The sequence below is a fragment of the Anolis carolinensis genome, chromosome 2 (genome assembly GCF_035594765.1).
Source record: "Anolis carolinensis isolate JA03-04 chromosome 2, rAnoCar3.1.pri, whole genome shotgun sequence".
NCBI classification, from domain to species: Eukaryota; Metazoa; Chordata; class Lepidosauria; order Squamata; family Dactyloidae; genus Anolis; species Anolis carolinensis.
The window spans coordinates 61,660,164-61,680,555 of record NC_085842.1 but is presented as its reverse complement, the minus strand read 5'-3'; the positions used below and the strand labels follow the sequence as shown (position 1 = coordinate 61,680,555).

At 40.0% G+C, this 20,392-nt stretch overlaps 1 protein-coding gene and 1 long non-coding RNA gene across 2 annotated transcripts in view; one reads left to right on the top strand and one right to left on the bottom strand.

Moving 5' to 3' along the window:
• Positions 1-14,732, top strand: part of txnrd3 (thioredoxin reductase 3) — a 53,054-nt gene extending 38,322 nt beyond the window's left edge. Inside the window, exons 4-16 of the mRNA XM_003217732.4 lie at positions 221-340; positions 1,318-1,390; positions 4,123-4,242; positions 4,653-4,795; positions 7,441-7,556; positions 7,659-7,884; positions 8,088-8,180; positions 8,465-8,541; positions 9,295-9,451; positions 10,475-10,582; positions 11,861-11,956; positions 12,678-12,812; positions 13,510-14,732. Coding sequence (XP_003217780.2) covers positions 221-340; positions 1,318-1,390; positions 4,123-4,242; positions 4,653-4,795; positions 7,441-7,556; positions 7,659-7,884; positions 8,088-8,180; positions 8,465-8,541; positions 9,295-9,451; positions 10,475-10,582; positions 11,861-11,956; positions 12,678-12,812; positions 13,510-13,572 — 1,527 coding nt within the window. The 3' untranslated portion in view covers positions 13,573-14,732. The remainder of the gene's footprint in view (positions 1-220; positions 341-1,317; positions 1,391-4,122; positions 4,243-4,652; positions 4,796-7,440; positions 7,557-7,658; positions 7,885-8,087; positions 8,181-8,464; positions 8,542-9,294; positions 9,452-10,474; positions 10,583-11,860; positions 11,957-12,677; positions 12,813-13,509) is intronic.
• Positions 14,733-18,065: 3,333 nt separating this feature from the next.
• Positions 18,066-19,908, bottom strand: LOC134296021 (uncharacterized). Its single transcript, XR_010002575.1, has 2 exons — positions 19,755-19,908; positions 18,066-19,013 (listed from the first exon to the last, which is right to left on the bottom strand). It is a non-coding gene; the product is annotated as an uncharacterized LOC134296021 (long non-coding RNA).
• Between the last annotated feature and the right edge of the window lie 484 nt (positions 19,909-20,392).

Genomic DNA, 20,392 nt, shown 5'->3' with positions numbered 1-20,392 from the left:
GGTGACTAATAACAGCATGCATACCTGCCGCACCGAGAGTATTCATTGTATTCCAGCTCACCAAACTAGGAGTCCCTTAGGAAGAAAACAGCCAGGCTTTGAGGCTGCAAGGCTATTCACTGCTATTCCACTAAAACCACAGCAACGCATGGCCGGGCACAGCTAGTTTTATAGAACTAATAAAACATTCTGATCCTTGCATCTTGTCCCCTTATTACAGGCTTACCAAAGTGGCTTGTTGCAGAGTCTTTTAGGGGATGGTAAGGGTGAAGAGATGGAAAGCTTTGACTATGACCTGATTATTATTGGTGGAGGTTCTGGTGGACTTGCATGTTCCAAGGTAAGTAATTTATACATCAGTGCTGATAACACTGTGCAGTTAATGCAGGGCATCTAAATTTTCATTCAATTTATCATTTAGTAATTTTGGTTCACATCTCAGTTGTGAACCCCACTCAGTAACCTTGGGCAAGTCACACACACTCAGCCTCAGAAGAAGGCAGTAGCAAAACCCTTGCCAAGTTTATCATTTAAGGAACGTATATCTCTGCATGTTTGAAATTGCTGGATAATAAAGTGAGAGGGAGTGTATAATACAAGTGGACAAGAGACCTGGAAATAAGAGCAATACAGCAGCTTAGTAAGTAAATAGCTAGGATATGGTAGCATTTTTACTTTTATTTTATTTTATTGTTAAATTAAATGTATATTCTAGGCTGCTAATGTTCAAATAAAACAGAATGAAAGATAATTAAATGAAAACACATAGAAACCTCAGCAATCAAACACCTTCAATAGTAAACCAGCTTAGATGTCAAAGACCTGTCTTAATTTTTAAAAATCTTCCCTCCCTAGTCAACCAATGGAGTAAGAGCCATAGGCTGGGAGTGACTACCAAGAAAATCCTTTTCTTGCATCTCTCCATCAGACTTCAAGGGAACGTGACCTTGAACAATTTACAGGCAGCTAATAGCTATGACCCCTAAGTCATATCAAATGTGAAAATGTGTGTTTGATAAACTGAGTTGGCATTTCGGCCTGTGCTTGCTTTTCTTTGTCACAAATGCCATTGCCACCACTTAGGGCAAGGGATATCTATAGTCAATTGACAACTTCAATTTTATGCTATTCATTAATTAAATGCAATTAAATGCATTTTCCTGAAGGGATATAAATCTTTCCCCGGGTATTTAAAGGGGTCCATGCTCTTCATCCAGGTCAAGTACTACTGTTTAAAACATGATATATTTCATGAATGCACCTCTAAATAGTTCATTTGAAAGCAATTTGTTTTATATCTATATTACTTCTTTACAGGAAGCTGCAACTTTAGGAAAGAAAGTCATGGTACTAGACTATGTTGTACCAACACCAATTGGTACTACATGGGGTAAGTTTTTAATCAGTTCCAATATTGTTAAATTTGCTTACATTCTCTTCTTTTTATTCATGTGTGTTAACTGTCTTGCTGTGTGTGGTTTGTTCTTGAATAGATACTTGATGAGAAAATATTAGTGATCTATAATTCCCAAAAAGATAAGTTGACTTCAAAGGTTAAATCCAGTCTTTGGGATGCTGTTTACAACAGAACTTTCTTCTTTCTTCTTCAAACTGGTTCTGAGGGCTTCTCAGCCAACTGGAACCAGTTTTAGGGATATAGTGAAGACTGTAGTGGAGAAAGCAACTTTCTCACTTTTTGGTTACACTGGATTCCACCATTCTGCCATTGGAGTCCTAACAACTCAACAAATGTCTAGTTCTGTGTTTTATAAAAAGTAGTGACTCATAGTTAATATTTTTATTTTTATAGTTTTATTTCTGAAAATCATACAGACAACAATGCATTACTAATACTATACAAACACTGACATTCTATAAGTTTATTTACAGTATTTATTTACTCTATTTATACCCGCAGGGAACTCAAGGCAGCTTACATAAAGGCAATTATTCAATGCCTTAAAAATATACAATTTTAAAAAATAGAATTAAATTAGATTAAAATCAGACATATTAAATATTTAAAAACATTACATAAAAAATCACGCCACCCATAGTCGTAGTCCAAGCCTTTTCCATAGCCATTCCATATATATTCCAAAACTGCACTGTTCTATTCACCAAAAGCCTGATCCCACAGCCAAGTTTTTACCTTTCTTCTAAAGCAGTGGCTCTCAACCTTGTTTTTTGGCCTTCAGCTCCCAGAAATCCTAACATCTGGTAAACTGACTGGGATTTCTGGGAGTTGTAGGCCAAAAACATTTGGGGACCCCAGGTTGAGAACCACTGTTCTAAAGGCTGTGAAGAGGCTGATCTGATTTCACAAAGATACATAAATCAATGTAGATAACTATTTACAGTTTATCTAACTAAGTTACACGTTCAGTTTGTACTTCAATACAGATCAATTAGTTTCTCCTTAAATCCCCACCCTACCCCCACCTCCTCTCTTCCCACCCCCGTCTGGGTCAGCTTATTTTTATACATTGGTTTAATTGTTTGGATTGGCCTGGTTCAAAATTCTGTACCTATCATTTCATTCTGTTTTGTCGATTAAACAATACCATTTCCTATTTCAGTCTTGTTTGGAATTACTATTCAAATATTTATTTTTTCTTTGATTGATAAAGTTGTTAATTAAATATTCAGAGAGGTAAGAGGTTTCCAGATTCCAGTTAATATTTTATGTGAAACGGTCATTCTGTGCAAACACATGTTTTTTTCACTATCTATATTAAAATTGTATGACATTTCAATACAATGTTTGTATGAGGCAGTATATGTATTTTGTTATAAGAAATGGTGTGGGGAACCATTTGAAACAGGCTTTTAGATAGTGTGGAGAGGAGGGGGAAAAGCCTGATTTGCTTAGCCCAACTTTGAATTTGAGCCCTTGTGATGCTTTCTACTATGTACATAAAATTACAGAATTTAACATAATCTTAGCTGTTACCAAGTTCCAACCTGCCAATGTATTAAAACACCACTGCAGCATTCCTGATAGAGGCAGTGTAGCCACTTGCTTGGAAAGTCCACCTTATTTGGCAATCTATTCTATCTATATATATAAAAGGGTAATGAAATTTCGGCCTAGGACAAAACAACAAAACTGCACATCCCAGAAACACTAAACTTGGCAGCACAACCCCTCATCCACGCCTCTACGTTCATACAACAAAAAGAAAAGAAAAATAAAGTCCTAATTACAGGGAGATGAATAATTGTTTTTATCCAATTGCTGCCAGTTAGAAGGCTAAGCTCTGCCCACTTGGTCTCCTAGCAACCCACTCAGCCCAGGGGACAGGCAGAGTTAGGCCTCACTTAAGCCTCTTCCACACTGCCTATAAGATACAGATTATCTGATTTTAACTGGATTATATGGCAGTGTAGACTCAAGGCCCTTCCACACAGCTATATAACCCATTTATAATCTTATTTTATCTGCTTTGAACTGGATTATCTTGACTATTTCCCATACCACCATACTTTGCCACAGCAACGCGTGGCCGGGCACAGCTAGTTCTCTATAAATTTGTACCATATGCAAAATTAAACACGTTTGCCAATTTTACCTGGGTGAGCTTGCTTTCCTTAACCTGTTGCTGGGAAACTACTCTGAAAAGCTATGTTCTCTTTCACTGTCCTGTGCGGAGAGTGATAATACAGGGATAACATATAAAGTTATATGTTTAAAATGTCTTAAATTTCCAAGTCTTGTCAAGTTACTGTGTATCTTCAAGTTGTTTCTGATTAACAGTGACGCTAAGGCAAGCCTATCCTTTGTATTCTTGAACAGTTTGTCCAGATGAGGGTTACTTTTGCCTTATTTTGAGGCCGACAGGCAGTAACTTGCTCAGAGGTTACCCAGTGGGTGTCTGTGGGCAAGTGGAAATGTTAACTCCAAAGGTGTAGTCGAGTGTTCAAACCGCTACATCGCTCTGGGTCTCACTATGTAGTTGTACCGATGCCTAATAAAAGGTTGATATGCAGAAAGTGCAAAGGAATGTGAATGGGCAACAAAGATGCTATGCATGTAATTTGTGTGCATCATGGATTACCTTTATTAAAATCATATTAACTAAACAAGATTCTGTTTCATTAAGTATATACTTTGCATTTCAGGACTTGGTGGCACTTGTGTAAATGTTGGCTGCATTCCTAAGAAGCTGATGCATCAGGCAGCCCTTTTAGGTCAAGCCTTGCAAGATTCAAGGAAGTTTGGCTGGGAATATGATGAACAAGGTTTGTAAAAACTAAGAATTCATTGATAAGAAGGGGAAGGATTTGATGTGTTTTGATGCTTAGGAGAAAAGCCCTGTAACTAATAAAATTAGATAAGCAGTTTGTATCTCTTAAAGGAAATGCTGCCTTTCTCCCCCCACCCTTTCTTCACAGTTTTAGGACAGTGTCTTCTTCCATGTTATTTTTATTTGTCATATTTAATGAAGAGCAGAACACCTACGCAATTAAATTTTGGATTTTTTAAAGTGTAGGCAATTGTTCTTTTATTGCAAATAGTTTTAAAAAATGGTGACAAACATTATGGTTCAAGTGATATTATTTTAAACTGTCTGGTTTTGCTACATTGTTTTCAAATTTAACCAGTTGGAACAAATAAACAGTTCTACAAATTTGTCTTATTTCTCACATAGTTAAACACAACTGGGAAACCATGGTTGAAGCGATTCAGAATTATATAGGATCCTTGAACTGGGGATATCGGGTGGCCTTGCGCGAGAAGACTGTAACATACCTCAACGCTTATGGGGAATTTGTTGGGCCACACAAAATCAAGGTAACGACAGAGTTTTGCTCTCATTAACTTTTAGTCTACTTAAAGGCTTTGTTTGCATAACACAGCCCACAATTGCTTAGTTCTTAGACCTGTTCCTGGGGTTGTTTGGGATGTTGATTCCAAAAACTGCATTCAATAGACCACATCAGCCCTAATTTCTTAAATATGGTTAACATGGTTTTCTATGGGCGAGCTGATGGTGATTGGTGTATGGCATATGTTCTGTATCTCAAAATCTAGATGCAATAAGAGAAAACTTTTTGGAATTTTAGGTCAAATAGACTCAGAAATAGAGCTAACTTTTGAAGCACCAAAAAGTGTGTTTAGGCATTGATACTTTATACAAACTATTAGTTAAATGCATCAAAGTAATAAATAAACAGAAGGGACTGGCAACAACCAGTGATTAAGATGTGAATTTGGAACAATCACATGGTTTTATTTCTGAAATGAACACGTATCGGTAAAAAATATTTGAATGGTATTGGTCAGGAAAAGAAAAAAAGGGGATAAAAGTTAAGTATCCCTTATCTGAAATGCTTAGGACCAGTTATGTTTTGGGTTTTGCATTTTTTGGGATACCTATTGTTGTGTGTGTGTGTGTGTGTGTGTGTGTGTGTGTGTGTGTGTGTATATATATATACACACACACACACACACACACACACACACACACACATAATGAGATATTGTTAAGTTGTGGCCCAACTCTAATTTTATGTATATTCCATATATACCATATACATTTAAACTTAAGGTAATTTCATACACATTGTTTTAATGTTTTATGCATGAAACAAAGCTTGCATACATTGAACGCATCAAAATGCAAAAGGTGTCACTATCAGCGTCCTACGTGAACTATTTTGGATTTTGGCATATTTCAGAATTCCAGATAAAAGTTGTTCAACCTGTCCTACATACACATTAGCACTTATATGGAAGATATATACAGAAGAAATTAAATACAGTAAAACCCCGCTCGTTCGAGCCCCGCTCGTTCGAGCCTCTGTGCAATCCGAGCAGGTGAACGGGGAGCGCCATAAAGGCCCTCCCCGTTCACCTGCTCGCTGACGTGCGTGTTGCTAGGTAGATAGCAAGCTACCTAGCAGCATGCACCGGGCGCTCGCCCCTTGGGAGGTGGCCCCTGCGTGTTGCTAGGTAGATAGTAAGCTACCTAGCAACACGCAGGAGGCACCTCCCAAGGGGTGAGCACCCTGTGCGTGTTGCTAGGTAGCTTGTTATCTACCTAGCAACACGCACGTCCGACTCCTTCACCTCGCCGGGCACCGGTGTTGTCGCCCCGGCGGGACGAAGGAGCCGAGGCACGGGCAGGGGGGTGGGTGGGTGAACGGGGAGGGCTTTTGCGGCCCTCCCCGTTCACCCACCCGCCGAACGAAGGGGCTTTCTTCCTTTGGCGAAGGCTTGGAGCCAGGGAAGCGGGAGTCACTTCCCTGGCTCCAGGCCTCCACCAAAGGGAGGGAGAGCCCCTTTGTTGCGGGGGTGCTCCCAACCGCGGGGAGGCCTCTCCGTGGCGACGAGGGCTGGATCGGGAGGCGCTGCAAACAGCGCCTCCCGGTTCAGTCCTCGTCCCCATGGAGAGGCCTCCATGGGGACAAAGGCTGGACTGGGAGGCGTTGCAAACAGCGCCTCCCGGTTCAGTCCTCGTCCCCATGGAGAGTCCTCTCCATGGGGATGAAGGCTGGACTGGGAGGCGTTGCAAACAGCGCCTCCCGGTTCAGATGGGGACGAAGGCTGGACTGGGAGGCGTTGCAAACAGCGCCTCCCGATCCAGCCTTCTTACCCATGGAGAGGCCTCTCTATGGGGACGAGGACTGAACCGGGAGGCGTTTGCAGCGCCTCCCAGTCCAGCCTTCGTCCTGCCTGGTAATCCGAGTTATCCGGTTGACCGAGTTGCGGTCCGTCGGTTTAACTCGGAGTACCGGGGTTCTACTGTACATACATATGTCTCATATAAAATTGTTAACAAAATAATAATACATTGAATCAGATTAAATTGTATGCATGTAGTTTATATACATACATACATACACATGCACACACACACCACCAGGCAGAGAATGTAAAACCCTTAGTTTAGATAACGTAAATAGTTTGAAGTTAACATTTTTTAATATTTAAGATGTTGCAGTATTATTCTAGAAAAAGTATTTTAAATCTTTTGTTATTGATGTTTCACAAATAAACAAAACCCTGTGGAAACTACGATCACAATGCTAACCCCTCCATTGGGAGAACAGCTTAGAAAGAAGTTGTTGATGGTATTTTGTTTGTTATTATTGTTTGTATGTTATGTTTGTAGGTAGGTTTTGTTTTACTCTGTCTAAATAAAAATTTAATTGATTTTTGCATGCATGTAAATACTCTCTGAATACTTAGCAAAGCAATTTGAAAATTAACATGTGGGGATTTCAAGACATTGTTTCCCCAATGGTTGTCTGGAACATATATTTCCTAAGATTTCTCAGGATTTTATTATGATTACTGGGTTGCAGTTTAAAGTTCCCATCATGTACACATAAAGGTGAAAAATAAGCCAAAAGTATGTTCCTGGCAGTATCTTATGGAAAGCACATTGGCTTTTTGAAGATATCTGTTTTGTTTAACACTTATTTGTTTACTAGGCAACCAATAGGAAAGGACAAGAAACTTTCTACACAGCTCAGACATATGTTATTGCTACAGGAGAAAGACCTCGATATTTAGGTATTCCAGGAGACAAAGAATACTGTATTACAAGGTAAGCTGAAATGTAAAGAGTTGCCAATAAATTACAATAGTATTCTGAATCTATAAGAAAGTATTATTTGTATTAATCATTTTTGTGTGTATTTGTTTTCAGTGACGACCTCTTCTCCCTGCCGTACTGTCCTGGGAAGACACTGATTGTGGGGGCCTCTTATGTAGCTCTGGAGTGTGCAGGATTCCTTGCCGGCCTTGGTTTAGATGTCACTGTTATGGTTCGCTCCATCCTTCTTCGTGGCTTTGACCAGGAAATGGCAGAGAGAGCAGGGGCTTACATGGAAACTCACGGTGTAAAATTCATCAGGAAGTTTGTTCCTATTGAGGTAAATCTCTTCATTTCTTAAGTCAATGTGAAAAACAATGATGCCTGGCATTTTTTATATAGAACACTTGAGTAGTACTGCATAAAGATGAAAACATTGTGGGGTGATTCCCCAGGGCAAATGTGAATGTAAAGGTGAAAAACCTGTCAAGGATATTCTTGTGGCATGAAATAAAATGTCCATTTTCATGATATTTCACATAGGTCATAAAGTTGGAAGATGGCATGCCTGGAAGACTCAAAGTAGTTGCACAGTCCACAGTTGGACCAGACATGATCGAAGGAGAATACAACACTGTAAGGAGAATACAACACTTGTATATTTGTGTGAATGGTAATCCTGTTTTATTGAAAGGCAGCCTTTAAAAGCTTTGAAATGAATCACAGTCTGAAGCGAGACCAATACAGATACGTTTGTGCTTCCTTTCGTCTACATGTTTGCATCTTCCAAGTCATGGTATAGAAGTGTTGCCTAAGCTAAATGTTTGATAACTTTGAAATTATTTAGTGGCTAAATTTATGAACAAAACATTGCTTGAGAGAATCCTTTCACACAGTTATATATGATTCATTTTGTGCAGGTTTTGATAGCTGTGGGTCGTGATGCTTGCACCAGGAATATTGGCCTGGACAAAATTGGTGTGAATATTAATGCAATGTGAGTATTCTAGTATTTTGTTTTATCCCACAACCCACTGATATTTTTATGGATGTTTACTTGGATTGTTAACAGCTTGTTCCTGCCATTTTCTCCCCATAAATGCACATGATTTTCAGAAGTCAGTTGAAAAACTATTAGAAATTAACTATTGGATTTCTAAATATTGGGAATGATTGTCTTAAGCATTGCTATCAATTTTAATTTTAAATTAGGTTTTTTGTCTGTAAACATTTGCACTTCACTAGCATCTACGCTTAAGATTCAAAACCATTCCTTTTTTGTTCTGATAATTCTTTAATAGCTTAACTGATTTAAATTAGCATTATGAACTAAGCAAAGGATGTCATCTCACTGGATTAATTTGTCATTCAAAATTGTTGCCTGGAGGAACATTTGAAGTAATTGCATGGAGCATAATCCTTTAGGCAGTGATATGACTTGGACTGCATTATAAAGAGAAATCTAGTTTATTACAGGCCGCAAGCTTTCCAATGAAATACCATAGAGTCATGCTGGATGACATAGAAATTCATAAATTCTGTCATGTAAAAAAAATACTTTATTGAGATTTATGTAATACAAATAGATTAAAACAAAAAATAGTAGGTTTTTTATTCACAATTTTTCACTTTCACAGGTGTCTGTTCCTGTAGCTAGTTGATGTGAAGGTCTGACTGTACTTTTTAGATAGAAAATACTGAAGTATGAAGCTATAATGCTGGAATGATAACTTTTTACTTCCTTAAAAAGGAATGGAAAAATACCTGTAAGTGATGAAGAGCAAACCAACGTGCCTTACGTCTATGCTGTTGGAGATGTTTTGGAAGGAAAACTTGAACTTACACCAGTTGCCATACAGGCAGGCAAGCTTTTGGCCCGGAGGCTTTTTGGAGGGAGCTCTACAAAGGTAAATCTTTTTATAAAGTTTGAAAATGTATGTATTGATTGTAAGCCGCTTTGAATCCCCTTGTGGAGAGAAAAAGAGAGGTAGAAATAAACATAATAATAGTAATAATAATACAAATCTATACTTCTTGGTGATATTGACATCTGTACATTTGGACAAAGAATTGGGTTACCAGATTGTGTTTTGTTATGATTGGGGTGGTTTATTTTTTTGAAATTTTCTTTTCATATGGTTAAAGTGCTCAAACATGTTTTTTCTTCTTCTTCAAAATGTGTAATGAAAATGATGATTTCATGTTATAGCTAGTCCAGGCTTATGAGCTATTGCTATATTCAGCTGTGTCTATGCCTGGATTCAAGAGATCAGTGAAAGATACGGCTAATAATCTGATTATAGTTTCTGCTTTTTTTCCAACTGCTGATGCAACTACAGTCACTATTGTGACTATTACTTGTTCCCAAGAAAGATTAAAATTACTGCACAGGATGGAAATGAACGACAGTAAAGCAGAGGTGTAATGGCAGTAATTAGTAGTCCCGTGCATTCGGGCTAATAGGCATGCCGCTTTCAGGTCCATTTTTGTTTACCAGAAAGTTACCCGAAAGGGGAGGGGTCATGCTCAGGGCCGGCCGGAGATAATTTAAAATATTAGGCAGGGGGGGAGGGGAAGCGCCCCGCCGGCACCGCCTCCCGCACCCTGGCCCCGCCTCCCGCGCTGCTCACCCTGACCCCGCCTCTCACGCAGCGTGGGAGGCGGGGTCAGGGCACGTTGGGCGGGAGGCGGGGCACCGCCCTGACGGTGCCCCGCCTCCCGCCCAGTGCGCCCGGGCCTGGCTGGCCTTGCCCGGCCGGCTGCCTGCTGGGCAAGGCCAGCCAGGCCACAAGGCCAGCCAGGCCAGGGCGCACTGGGTGGGAGGCTGGGCACCGTCAGGGCGGTGCCCCGCCCAGCGTGCCCTGGCCCCGCCTCCCATGCTGCGTTTTTATTGGCATTTCCTACTTTTCAGTTTATGCTTTTCATTTTAGTGTGACTACATCAATGTGCCAACTACAGTGTTCACACCTCTGGAATATGGATGTTGTGGTTTACCAGAGGAACAGGCTATTGAACAACTTGGGCAAGAAAACGTAGAGGTGAGATGAAAGTGTTAAAGCTAGCCATGTGTACTTATGCATTTAGTGTGTGAGGTGTACATGTGCAGCCACATCATGCTTTCTAACTTTTTCCTTTAGATGAATGTGTCACCAATAGCTGATATGTCATTTTCCCTTTTGAGAAAAACTAAGCACCAGAAAGCTGAAGGAACTGGGTCCTTTCATTCCTGTTGTTTTCATTGTTGAAAAAGCAGTTCCCCTCATTGCAGGAAATGTATTTTCCTAGCCATGTTCTTCTAGGAATAAATTCATAGAAACATAGAGTTAGAAGAGATCACATGGGCCATCCAGTCTAACCCTCTGTTTCAAAGCCTCCAAAGAAGAAGGTTCCCCAACACTCTGAGGCAGAGAGTTCTACTGCTGAACAACTCTTACAATCAGGAAGTTCTTGCTAATGTTCAGGTGGAATCTCCTTTCCTGCAATTTGAACCCATTGCTCCGAGTCCCTAATGACATGCTACACTGCTTAGGATATTTCTTGGAAACATAAATCAGAAAATGCTTTAACTTCTTTTACTTGCTGGGAGGCAGTGTACTATTCTTTGAAGGACAGTTTGACCTCCCCTTATCCATTGATTTGATATCTGCAGTTTCACTTACCCATGCTCCAAAAATATTCTCCCTGCCCAAGCTTTTGGTGGACCTCTCTAGGTCCTCCAGTATGATTCCATGAAATGTTTCTGACTCAAATATAATTGTAATATAAGGTTAGCTATTATCCATGATTTCAGGTATCTATGAGGGGTCTTCTAATGTATCCCCCTGAAAACACTGAGATTCTACTGTATTTTTAAATAACTCTTTACTGTCACTAAGAGCAGAATATATCTGTTCAACTGTTAATGGAATACCTCTTTAAAATTTTACATAAGTATCTTCCTGTCCTAGTTTGAAAATGTTAATCTGTTCAAGCTTCTTTGAACAATGGGTGTACCCAAAAAGGACATATGGAAAATGGTACTGAAGCTGTAACCTCCATTTATTCCATATTGCAATATGTTTTTTAAAAAGAAATGGATTGATGTTACAGATTTGTGGTGACAATTTTGGACATATATGAAAATCCCCAACATTATGTTTGTGTTACCATTTTTAGCCAACTGAAGTGTGTATTTTAACTAAAAGGTGTTGTAAAAATATAGTGCTAGGTGTTGCTAAACCTCTATTTTTAGTTTGAGAGTATTGGAAGCCTAAGGGCTTCCAATAAAGATGGGTGAAGATTTTTTTGCTAATTATCAGCTTAAATTTATTTTCTAGGTATATCACAATCTATTCTGGCCACTTGAATGGACAATACCTAACAGAGACAACAATACCTGCTATGCAAAGGTTATCTGCAATAAGCTTGACAATGTATGTATTTTGAGCTAAACATTTCCACCTTAATTGGTGTTAACAGTCTATATTCTGCCAATCCAGTTAAAATATTTTGATGTACTAAATGCAAATGTATATAACTCTATTACATGTATTGGTATATGTAGATCAGGAGGCAAGCATCGCTGTATCATATTTAAACAGGAATAAAGCTTAGTTTCTGGAAGAAGTTTCTGTTCTGTAACTTGGTTTACAGAGGAGTGGACAGATTCCAATCTTATGTCTTTTCCATCCTCTCTCTCTTTAATTTTTATTTGTGGTTTCAAAGCATTTTACTTCCTGCTTTCCTCACATACCTTGATCATGGAATGTGTGGGAACCTATGCTCAAGATAGAGCCCTGCTGTCTCTCCCTTAATTAACTGAAAATTCATTGTAAGCTTCAGTTTGTCATAAAAGCAAAACTCAGCAGGTCTTACGTGTGTGTCGGTTTTTAGCTCCAGGAACAAAATAATTTAATATTAATTCAGTCTAGGTATTTTCAGCTGTTCACATAATGTATTAATACAAACAAATAAAACAAACACGTTGTTGGCTTCCCCCAAATTAAGCGTTGCTGGTGGTGTGTGTATATACAGAGAGGGAGAGAGGCCATACATAGATTAAAAATAGCCATAAATTCGTGAAAGCAGCTGGAAGGGAATATTTTAACTGGACTGTTCTTTATTTGTTCTCCAACCCCAACTCCTTTTAAACAGAACCGTGTAATAGGACTTCATGTTCTTGGACCTAATGCTGGGGAGATTACCCAAGGCTTTGGGGCAGCGATGAAATGTGGCATCACAAAGGCGATACTTGATGAAACAATTGGCATACATCCAACATGTGCAGAGGTAATAATAACTGCATTCTCCTGAAATGTATGTAATCTACACTGCCTGTTTTGATGCACCTGGAAATGATTTATCTCTTTGTCATAACGATGTCCTAAAAATCTGTTTGTTTAAACAGGCACCCATGTCCTATTACAATTGCATTTGCAGTACCCATTTCCTACTGTTCCCCTATTTAATCTATTTTTTAAAAAAAATGTCCAGAGCACTTCTTAAACTGGGTCCCGACCCCAAATGGGGTTCCCTTATCTCATTGTTGGGGTCGCAGAAAAATTGGCACCGGTAGTCTGCAGAAAATGCTTCATCTGCATTTCATTAAAAAGGGAAAATGGCCTGTTTAGCAAGCTTTGACTGATTTATTTTCAAAAAATGTTTGTTTTTATACCTATTCTGTATGCCTATGATCATGTAAAAATTACTTGGGTGGAAAGGGGATCTAGGGCATTTGAAAGTACAGTAGTTGGAGATACATGGTGTCTATTCGGCAAGAAATCCTTCATCGGACAAACCTTAACGTTTTGGAACTATCTTTTGAAGTGCCACTTTTTCTAGATTTCCCCCCTTTTTCTTTTCTTACAAAGCATTAGAAGAATTCTCATTGTTGGGCTTTAGTTCCAGTCATGCAGGTAGAATGGTATTGGATTTGTAGATTTTTAAAAGTAAGAATTTTAACAATAATTGTTTCATTCCTTTTCAGGTGTTCACTACAATGGATATTACAAGAGCCTCAGGGAAAGATATTGCTCAAAGTGGCTGCTGAGGTTAAACCCTGCTGTTTTAACTGTTTCCTTTTGCTCCACTTACCTATATTGAGAGTTTTAAGATGCACACAAACACATGTAGGTGAAGAAATATCGGACAGCAGTAGAATGCATTTTTGAAACTTGTCTTAAAGGTAGTGGGTGTCTATAGGAAACAGTTGAAAACAGCAGGGTTAACTTTCATATTGACTTTCTTAGAAGAGCACGCAAGTGTATTTTTGAAGTTTTGGCTCTGAACCCCAATTGGAGGCGAGTCATGACGGATGACTTCTATGCAAAGTTGGGAAAACCAATTCGTCCAAGTCAAACAAGTAGATTCCTTCTCAAGGAACCTCTTCAGTTGCACAAGTGAAATTTAATGTTCTTCATTTTAGTGCTTTTGTATGAATGTATCAGGAACAGCTGAAGGCTTAGTTGCTAACTTTTGCTAGCAGCTCCTCTCAACTCCCATGAATCAACAGTATGTTTTATCTGTTGTTGACATAAATGATGAGGTCTGTTTGCAGTGTTTATAAATATCTCTTTAAATTGTCATAAATTTGAAAATAAGCGAACAATGTTTAAAGCATTTTTCTTTATATGCCTCAGAGCTCACATGATACATAATGGGGTAATTTTATGTATAATGTGCTATCTGTTTAGTCACCAGAAGAAAACAGTCATCCTGAAGGCATACAATTACAAATTTTTACAGATGTTGCGGCCTAGATTATCTTAGCAGGAAAATATGCAAAATGTCTTTTTTCTTAAGTGATTTTCTACCATCCCCAAATTCCTTTCACATTTTTCACAAGTGAAGAAAAATATCCTAAGTTAAATTGGAATCTATTCACAGTAACTTAATATTGTTCCCATTTATATACCATAACCAAATGATTTTCATCCATAAAATCAAATGCATTTGGTTTAGGTCACGTGTACAAGTACTTCGCTTGATTATCCACAAGCACCCATTCATTTTGCTTTGTTAAATTCCCAGTACCACGAATCCTTCTGGACAGTCCATTTACTTTGAAGAATTTTGGTTGGGTTTAGTTTGTTTTGTCTAAATATGTGTTCTGAAATGCTTTTTCAAAAGCTGCATCATATGAACAGTTTTTTTAACTATTTATGACGCATCATGGAATTTAAAGTTCAATAAATGAGTAATGTCATATGATATACAGTGTCGCATTCTTAAGAAAAAATGAATCTTTCACTACTGGAAAACATTTTAACACTCTACAAGTGAAGAGAACCAGATTGGTGGTTTAGTGTACATTCTCTCTTTCTTATACTCTCGCCAGCTTTTAAAATGTCCTACATAATTCTTAACTATAATTTAAAGAAGCCTGTGAAGCCTGTTTCCCTTGACCAGGAATTGGGGGTAACAGTGGTCCTAATATTGATGGACTGCAATGCCTTCCCCTCAGTATTGGCTAAGTGGCCCAAGATGGTCAATACAACCATCAGAGCTACAGTTGCCTACCTTTACCCTTACCCATAGTCTGAAAAGGTTCTACATTCACATCTTATTTCATAGTTAAGAATTTTTGCTGAAGTGGCTGATTTGTGGGAGAGGGATTAGGTTTATTAGCGAGCTGCCAGCCACAGAAGGCAAGGCTGGAAAAAAATTGCCAGGCTATTCTTAAGAAAATGTTCTTGGGAAGAGGAAGGGCAGCATCTGAGTCTGCTAACGTCCTGTTGCTGCCTTGGTGAGAGGCAATATGGAAGCAGGTTGCCCCTAGCTAGTCCCAAACAAGCCGCACAGATTCTGCGGGGTTAAAGTTAGTGAGTTGGATAATGACCCAGAGCTGGGTGATAGGATCTGACTGAACTGCTAGGAAAAATAGGACAACTGCTCAAGAAGTAAGATAGTCCTCAGCCACCCACCACTGATAAAAACCACCAGGCAGGATATGGAATTGCTACCAGAAACTGGGATTATTATCAGTGTAGTTGGGGGCAGCACCTGCATTCATCTCAATTGGGATCTGTATGCACTTAAGTTAGTAGAGGTCCGGATTCACCAAAGCAAATCCTTGCACCTTGCAAGGCCTCAGTGACTCTGAACCACAGCTCTCTAATAACACCCAATTTAAAACCAGTTTGCATGGTTCCAGCAGATCTGCTTGCCTCTCTTAGGATGTTGACTCAGAAGCAGTTTTTGACTACTGGTTAGCAAGTAGACCCAATTCTACCATAATTAACCACACCTGTTCCATAAGAAAATACTGGATGCCAGTTCCTCCGTGTACCTGTCCCAACCCTATCCTGGTACATTGGGCAGTTACATTCAGGAATCTGTGAAGCAACAGCATCATAGTTCTCTTCCTGAATGTCTTTCTGTTTAGTAGCATTGGTAGGTCCTATAGACTAAGAAGTAATGTAAGTGTTTATCATGACCAAAATGCATAGGGAGTGGGAACAATATGACACTCAAAAATGGGACAGGTCATCCTACCATGCACTTAAGATTATTATTTGTCTGTTTTGATACAAGATCAAACCCAGATGTAGTAATAGCTAGTGAAGGTCCACTTACATCAACAGGACCTGGCCATTGAATTTAATGGGTCTGCTGAAAGTATGGCTAAATCTGGATGACACCTATAATGTGTAGCAATGGTTAGTTAAAAGCAGAGGTAAAAGGTGCCTTCATGACATCATCAGAGGAAAGGGGTGGGGATGGGGGTCTACAGTTTAATGAGAAGAGAGCTTTCAGGACAAACTTCAGTTAAATAGAACCTAATGTTACTTGCTTCTGACGTTCAATATACATAGATGAAGACATCAAAAATTGGAGTGCCTTCAAGAGTTGCAGAAGCAGTTTGGTTGTGGAAAGTAACATGAAACCTATCATTAAAAAAGGCTTTTAATACTGCCACTGTTTTGCGGTCACTTGAAACCTCACATTCCTCGCATCTTTAAAGTAGCATAAATGTTCAAAACCTTTAAACCTGGGGTGGAAATCATGTGGCTTTCCAGAAGTAGTTGGACTGCGTCTCCCAACATTCCTCATCTTTGGCAATACTGCCTCAGGCTAATGAGGGTTGCAGTTCAAGAAAACCAAGGAGCAGTCAATTCCAATTTAACGCCTTAATATAATGACAGTAACAAGGTACTGTAACAAAAAGTGGTGAGACATATACATATTATTGAAACTAAATATGGATGCTAGCGTCATACAAGCCAAATAGCCCTTTGTCATTTTGGTTTCAGCCTACATTAATCAGTTATTCGGGAATTCCAGTGTTATTGTAAAAGTTTACTCAGTGAGGATTGTTGACCTGGAGAAATGAAAGTGTAGACAAGCTCTCCAGATAATAATTGATGCCTCTGAAAAAGACTTTGATGAAATAATCAGGTTGATTAGGGTAGTATAGTGGTTTTGGTGTTGGTCTAGGACAGTGGTTCTCAACCTGTGGGTCCCCAGATGTTTTGGCCTTCCACTCCCAGAAATCCTAACAGTTGGTAAACTGCCTGAGATTTCTGGGAGTTGTAGACCAAAGCACCTGGGGATCCACAGGTTGAGAACCACTGGTCTAGGATTATGGGAAGAGGTAAATCCCCAATTGGCTATTTAAACCCATTGGATAACCTGAGCAAGTAAAACTAAGCCTTGAAAGGAAGACTATGGCCAATGTCTAATCTTGCAAATAATAATTTTAAAAACCCTTGGCTATGGTTGACAAAAGTCAGAGTAGACCTGAAGGCACACCAACACCAGGTTAGGGGTGGAGAAAGATCATCTTGGAAGTAACTGCTGAAATTGTATTACCAAATGTAGAGACTCATGCACCCACACATGAGAGATTGACTGGTTTTTCCTTTGTTATTTCATACTTTGTAAAATATCATGTACAGTGTTTGGGATTATATGAATTGTTGGAGATGATTGTAATAATATCACACAAGTGAGCTTAATCACTGCATTGTTGCCAGAAACACAACAAACTAGTATCCGTTTATGAATTAAATTTTATAAAATCATACTCGTGCTTTGCACTAGGTATGCTCTTTGGGTGTATCTATGTTGAGGAATTTTAAAAGTTTAACATCACTTGACTATCTTAGCCTAATGCTATGGAATTCTGGGATTTATAGTTTAGAGAGGCCCCGGCACTCTTTGGCAGAGAGGGTCAAAGTTCTTGTAGTGAAACTGCAACTCCCAGGATTTGTTAGTTACTATTTATTCTTAACTGTGGATGTGGTGTCAAACTGTATTCATTCCATGTGTTGTAGAAGGCTTTCATGGCTGGAATCACTAGGTTGCTGTGAGTTTTCCAGGCTGTATGGCCATGTTTCTGGAATGCTTCAGGAACATAGCCATACAGCCTAGAAAACTCACAGCAACCCACTGCATTAATTCTATAGTGCAGATGACCCAGCATGGCAAACTATTCCTCCCAGTGACTATTTTAATATAGCTTAAACACCGATCAAAGAAAAAAAAAAATAACCCACAGTCCCCACTAAACATATGAGTCATAATAAATAAATAAAGCCAAAATCATCCTTGTCGTTTTATTTGTGCAGTAGGATGGCTCTTTTCTCCTTTTAGTGCACATGAGTGTGCCTTTAGATTCATTCATTCATTCAAAAGCAGCTACTCCCACTAATGTCCCACTTCTGCTGTGAATCTGTCCATGGATGGGGCCTAAGGGACCAGATCCCACCTGATCTTGGTTAGTGCTTGATGGGAGACAGGCTTCTGATAGTAGGCAACTTGAATTGAGAAGACACGTGGGGAACACAGTGGCTATTTTTTAGTGACATCTTTACTCAGATTTTCATTTGTGGGGATTACCTTGTGCGCTAGATGTAAAAAGATCAAGAGCCCAGCAAGTTTCCATAGCAAACTAAGGCCCCAGACTTTGGAACCAAAGCCAGTTCAGGGAGACTACAAATGTTATGTGCTGTAGCCCTACTTAAACTACGAATGTAAATTTTTTCATGAGTATTGGTATTTTAAACTTTGTTCTGTTCTTAATATATGCACTTTTATGGCTTTTCATCTTATCTGTGCCTAGTCCAAACACCTTGGGAGTTATCTGCCTCTCACAGCTTGAGAGAGGCAAATAAGTCCCAAGGTACTGAGAGGCAGATAACTTCTTGTTACTGTTTCTGGGCCCTTCCAAGCTGCCCTTTATCCCAGGATCTGATCCCAGATTATCTGCTTTAAACTGGAATATATGAGTCCCCAGATAACCCAGGTTGCTGTTTATTCGTTTAGTTGTTTCTGACTCTGTGACCTCATGGGCCAGCCCACGCCTGAGCTCCCTGTCGGCGTCACCACCTCAAGCTCCTTCAAGGTCAAGCCAGTCACTTCAAGGATACCATCCATCCATCTTGCCCTTGGTCAGCCCCTCTTCCTTTTTCCTTCCTTTTTCCTCAGCATCATTCTCTTCTCCAAGCTTTCCTGTCTTCTCATTATGTGGCCAAAGTACTTCATCTTTGCCTAGGATAAACCGATAATCTGGAATCAGCTCATGGGACATGAGGGCAATGTGGAAGGACCCTCAGAGAAAGGAGCTCACAAGGCAAACCTTCAGGGATTTCTAATACAGTAGAGTCTCACTTATCCAACATAAACGGACCGGCGGAACGTTGGGTAAGTGAATATGTTGGATAATAAGGAAGGATTAAGGAAAAGCATATTAAACATCAAATTACATTACGATTTTACAAATTAAGCACCAGAACATCATGCTTTACAAAAAATTTGATAGAAAAAGCAGTTCAATACACAGCAATGTCATGCAGTAATTACTGTATTTATGAATTTGGCACCAAAACATCACAATGTATTGAAAAGATTGACTACAAAAACATTTTTTTTCTGTGTCAGGAGCGACTTGAGAAACTGCAAGTCGCTTCTGGAGTGAGAGAATTGGCCATCTGCAAGGACGTTTCCCAGGGAATGCCCGGATGTTTTTTGATGTTTTCCCATCCTTGTGAGAGGCTTCTCTCATGTCCCCGCATGGAGCTGGAGCTGATAGAGGGAGCTCATCCGCGCTTTCCCCGGGTGGGATTCGAACCTGGCAGCTTGCAGATCAGCAGCCCAACCTTCAAGTCACAAAGCTTTAACCCACTACTCCACCGGGGGCTCCTTACAAAACATTGACTACTAAAAGGCAAACTGCGTTGGATAATCCAGAATGTTGGATAAGCAAATGTTGGATAAGTGAGACTACTGTACTTGTCATTTTCTGCAGTGCTTCCCAATCCTGGGTCCTTCCAGGTCTTCTGGACTACACCTCCCAGAATTCCTGGCAGTTGGCCAAATTGGCGGAGACTTCTGGGAGTTGAGGTCCTGATTTTGCATCTTAAGAGAGCCAGGAGGCGAGAAAGCGTTCGGCTCATGGGGGCGCATGCGCAAGAGCGGGACCAAGGCGTCTAGGCAGCGAGAGACGCATGCGCACAGCACGTGAGCGGGGCCGACAGCTGAAAAAGACGCACGCGCACCGTGCCAATCAAGGCTGAGCGGCTAGAGGCGCGCACATAGATATTTATATGCATGCGCGCGCGAGCGAACGGACTTCACGTCTGAAAGCGGCGCATGCGCACTCGTCGAGCTAGGTTTTCGAATCTCTGAGGGCTCTGAAGTCGGTTGCATTCGCCGCCCCTTCTTCCTGTGAGGCCTGATGCGGCTACAGTCATTCACTCAAAATGGCGTGAAGGGGAAGTTGGGCCCATCCTTCTCCTCCGTCCTGTCGGCGAGAAAGCTTCCTTGCCCTCCTCCCTTTTTTCTCTCTCCACCCTCCCGCCCACAAGTCGGAGGCAAGTTTACCGTAGTCTTCAGCATCCTCAGTGGGCCTACTTCCTCGTACGTTGTTG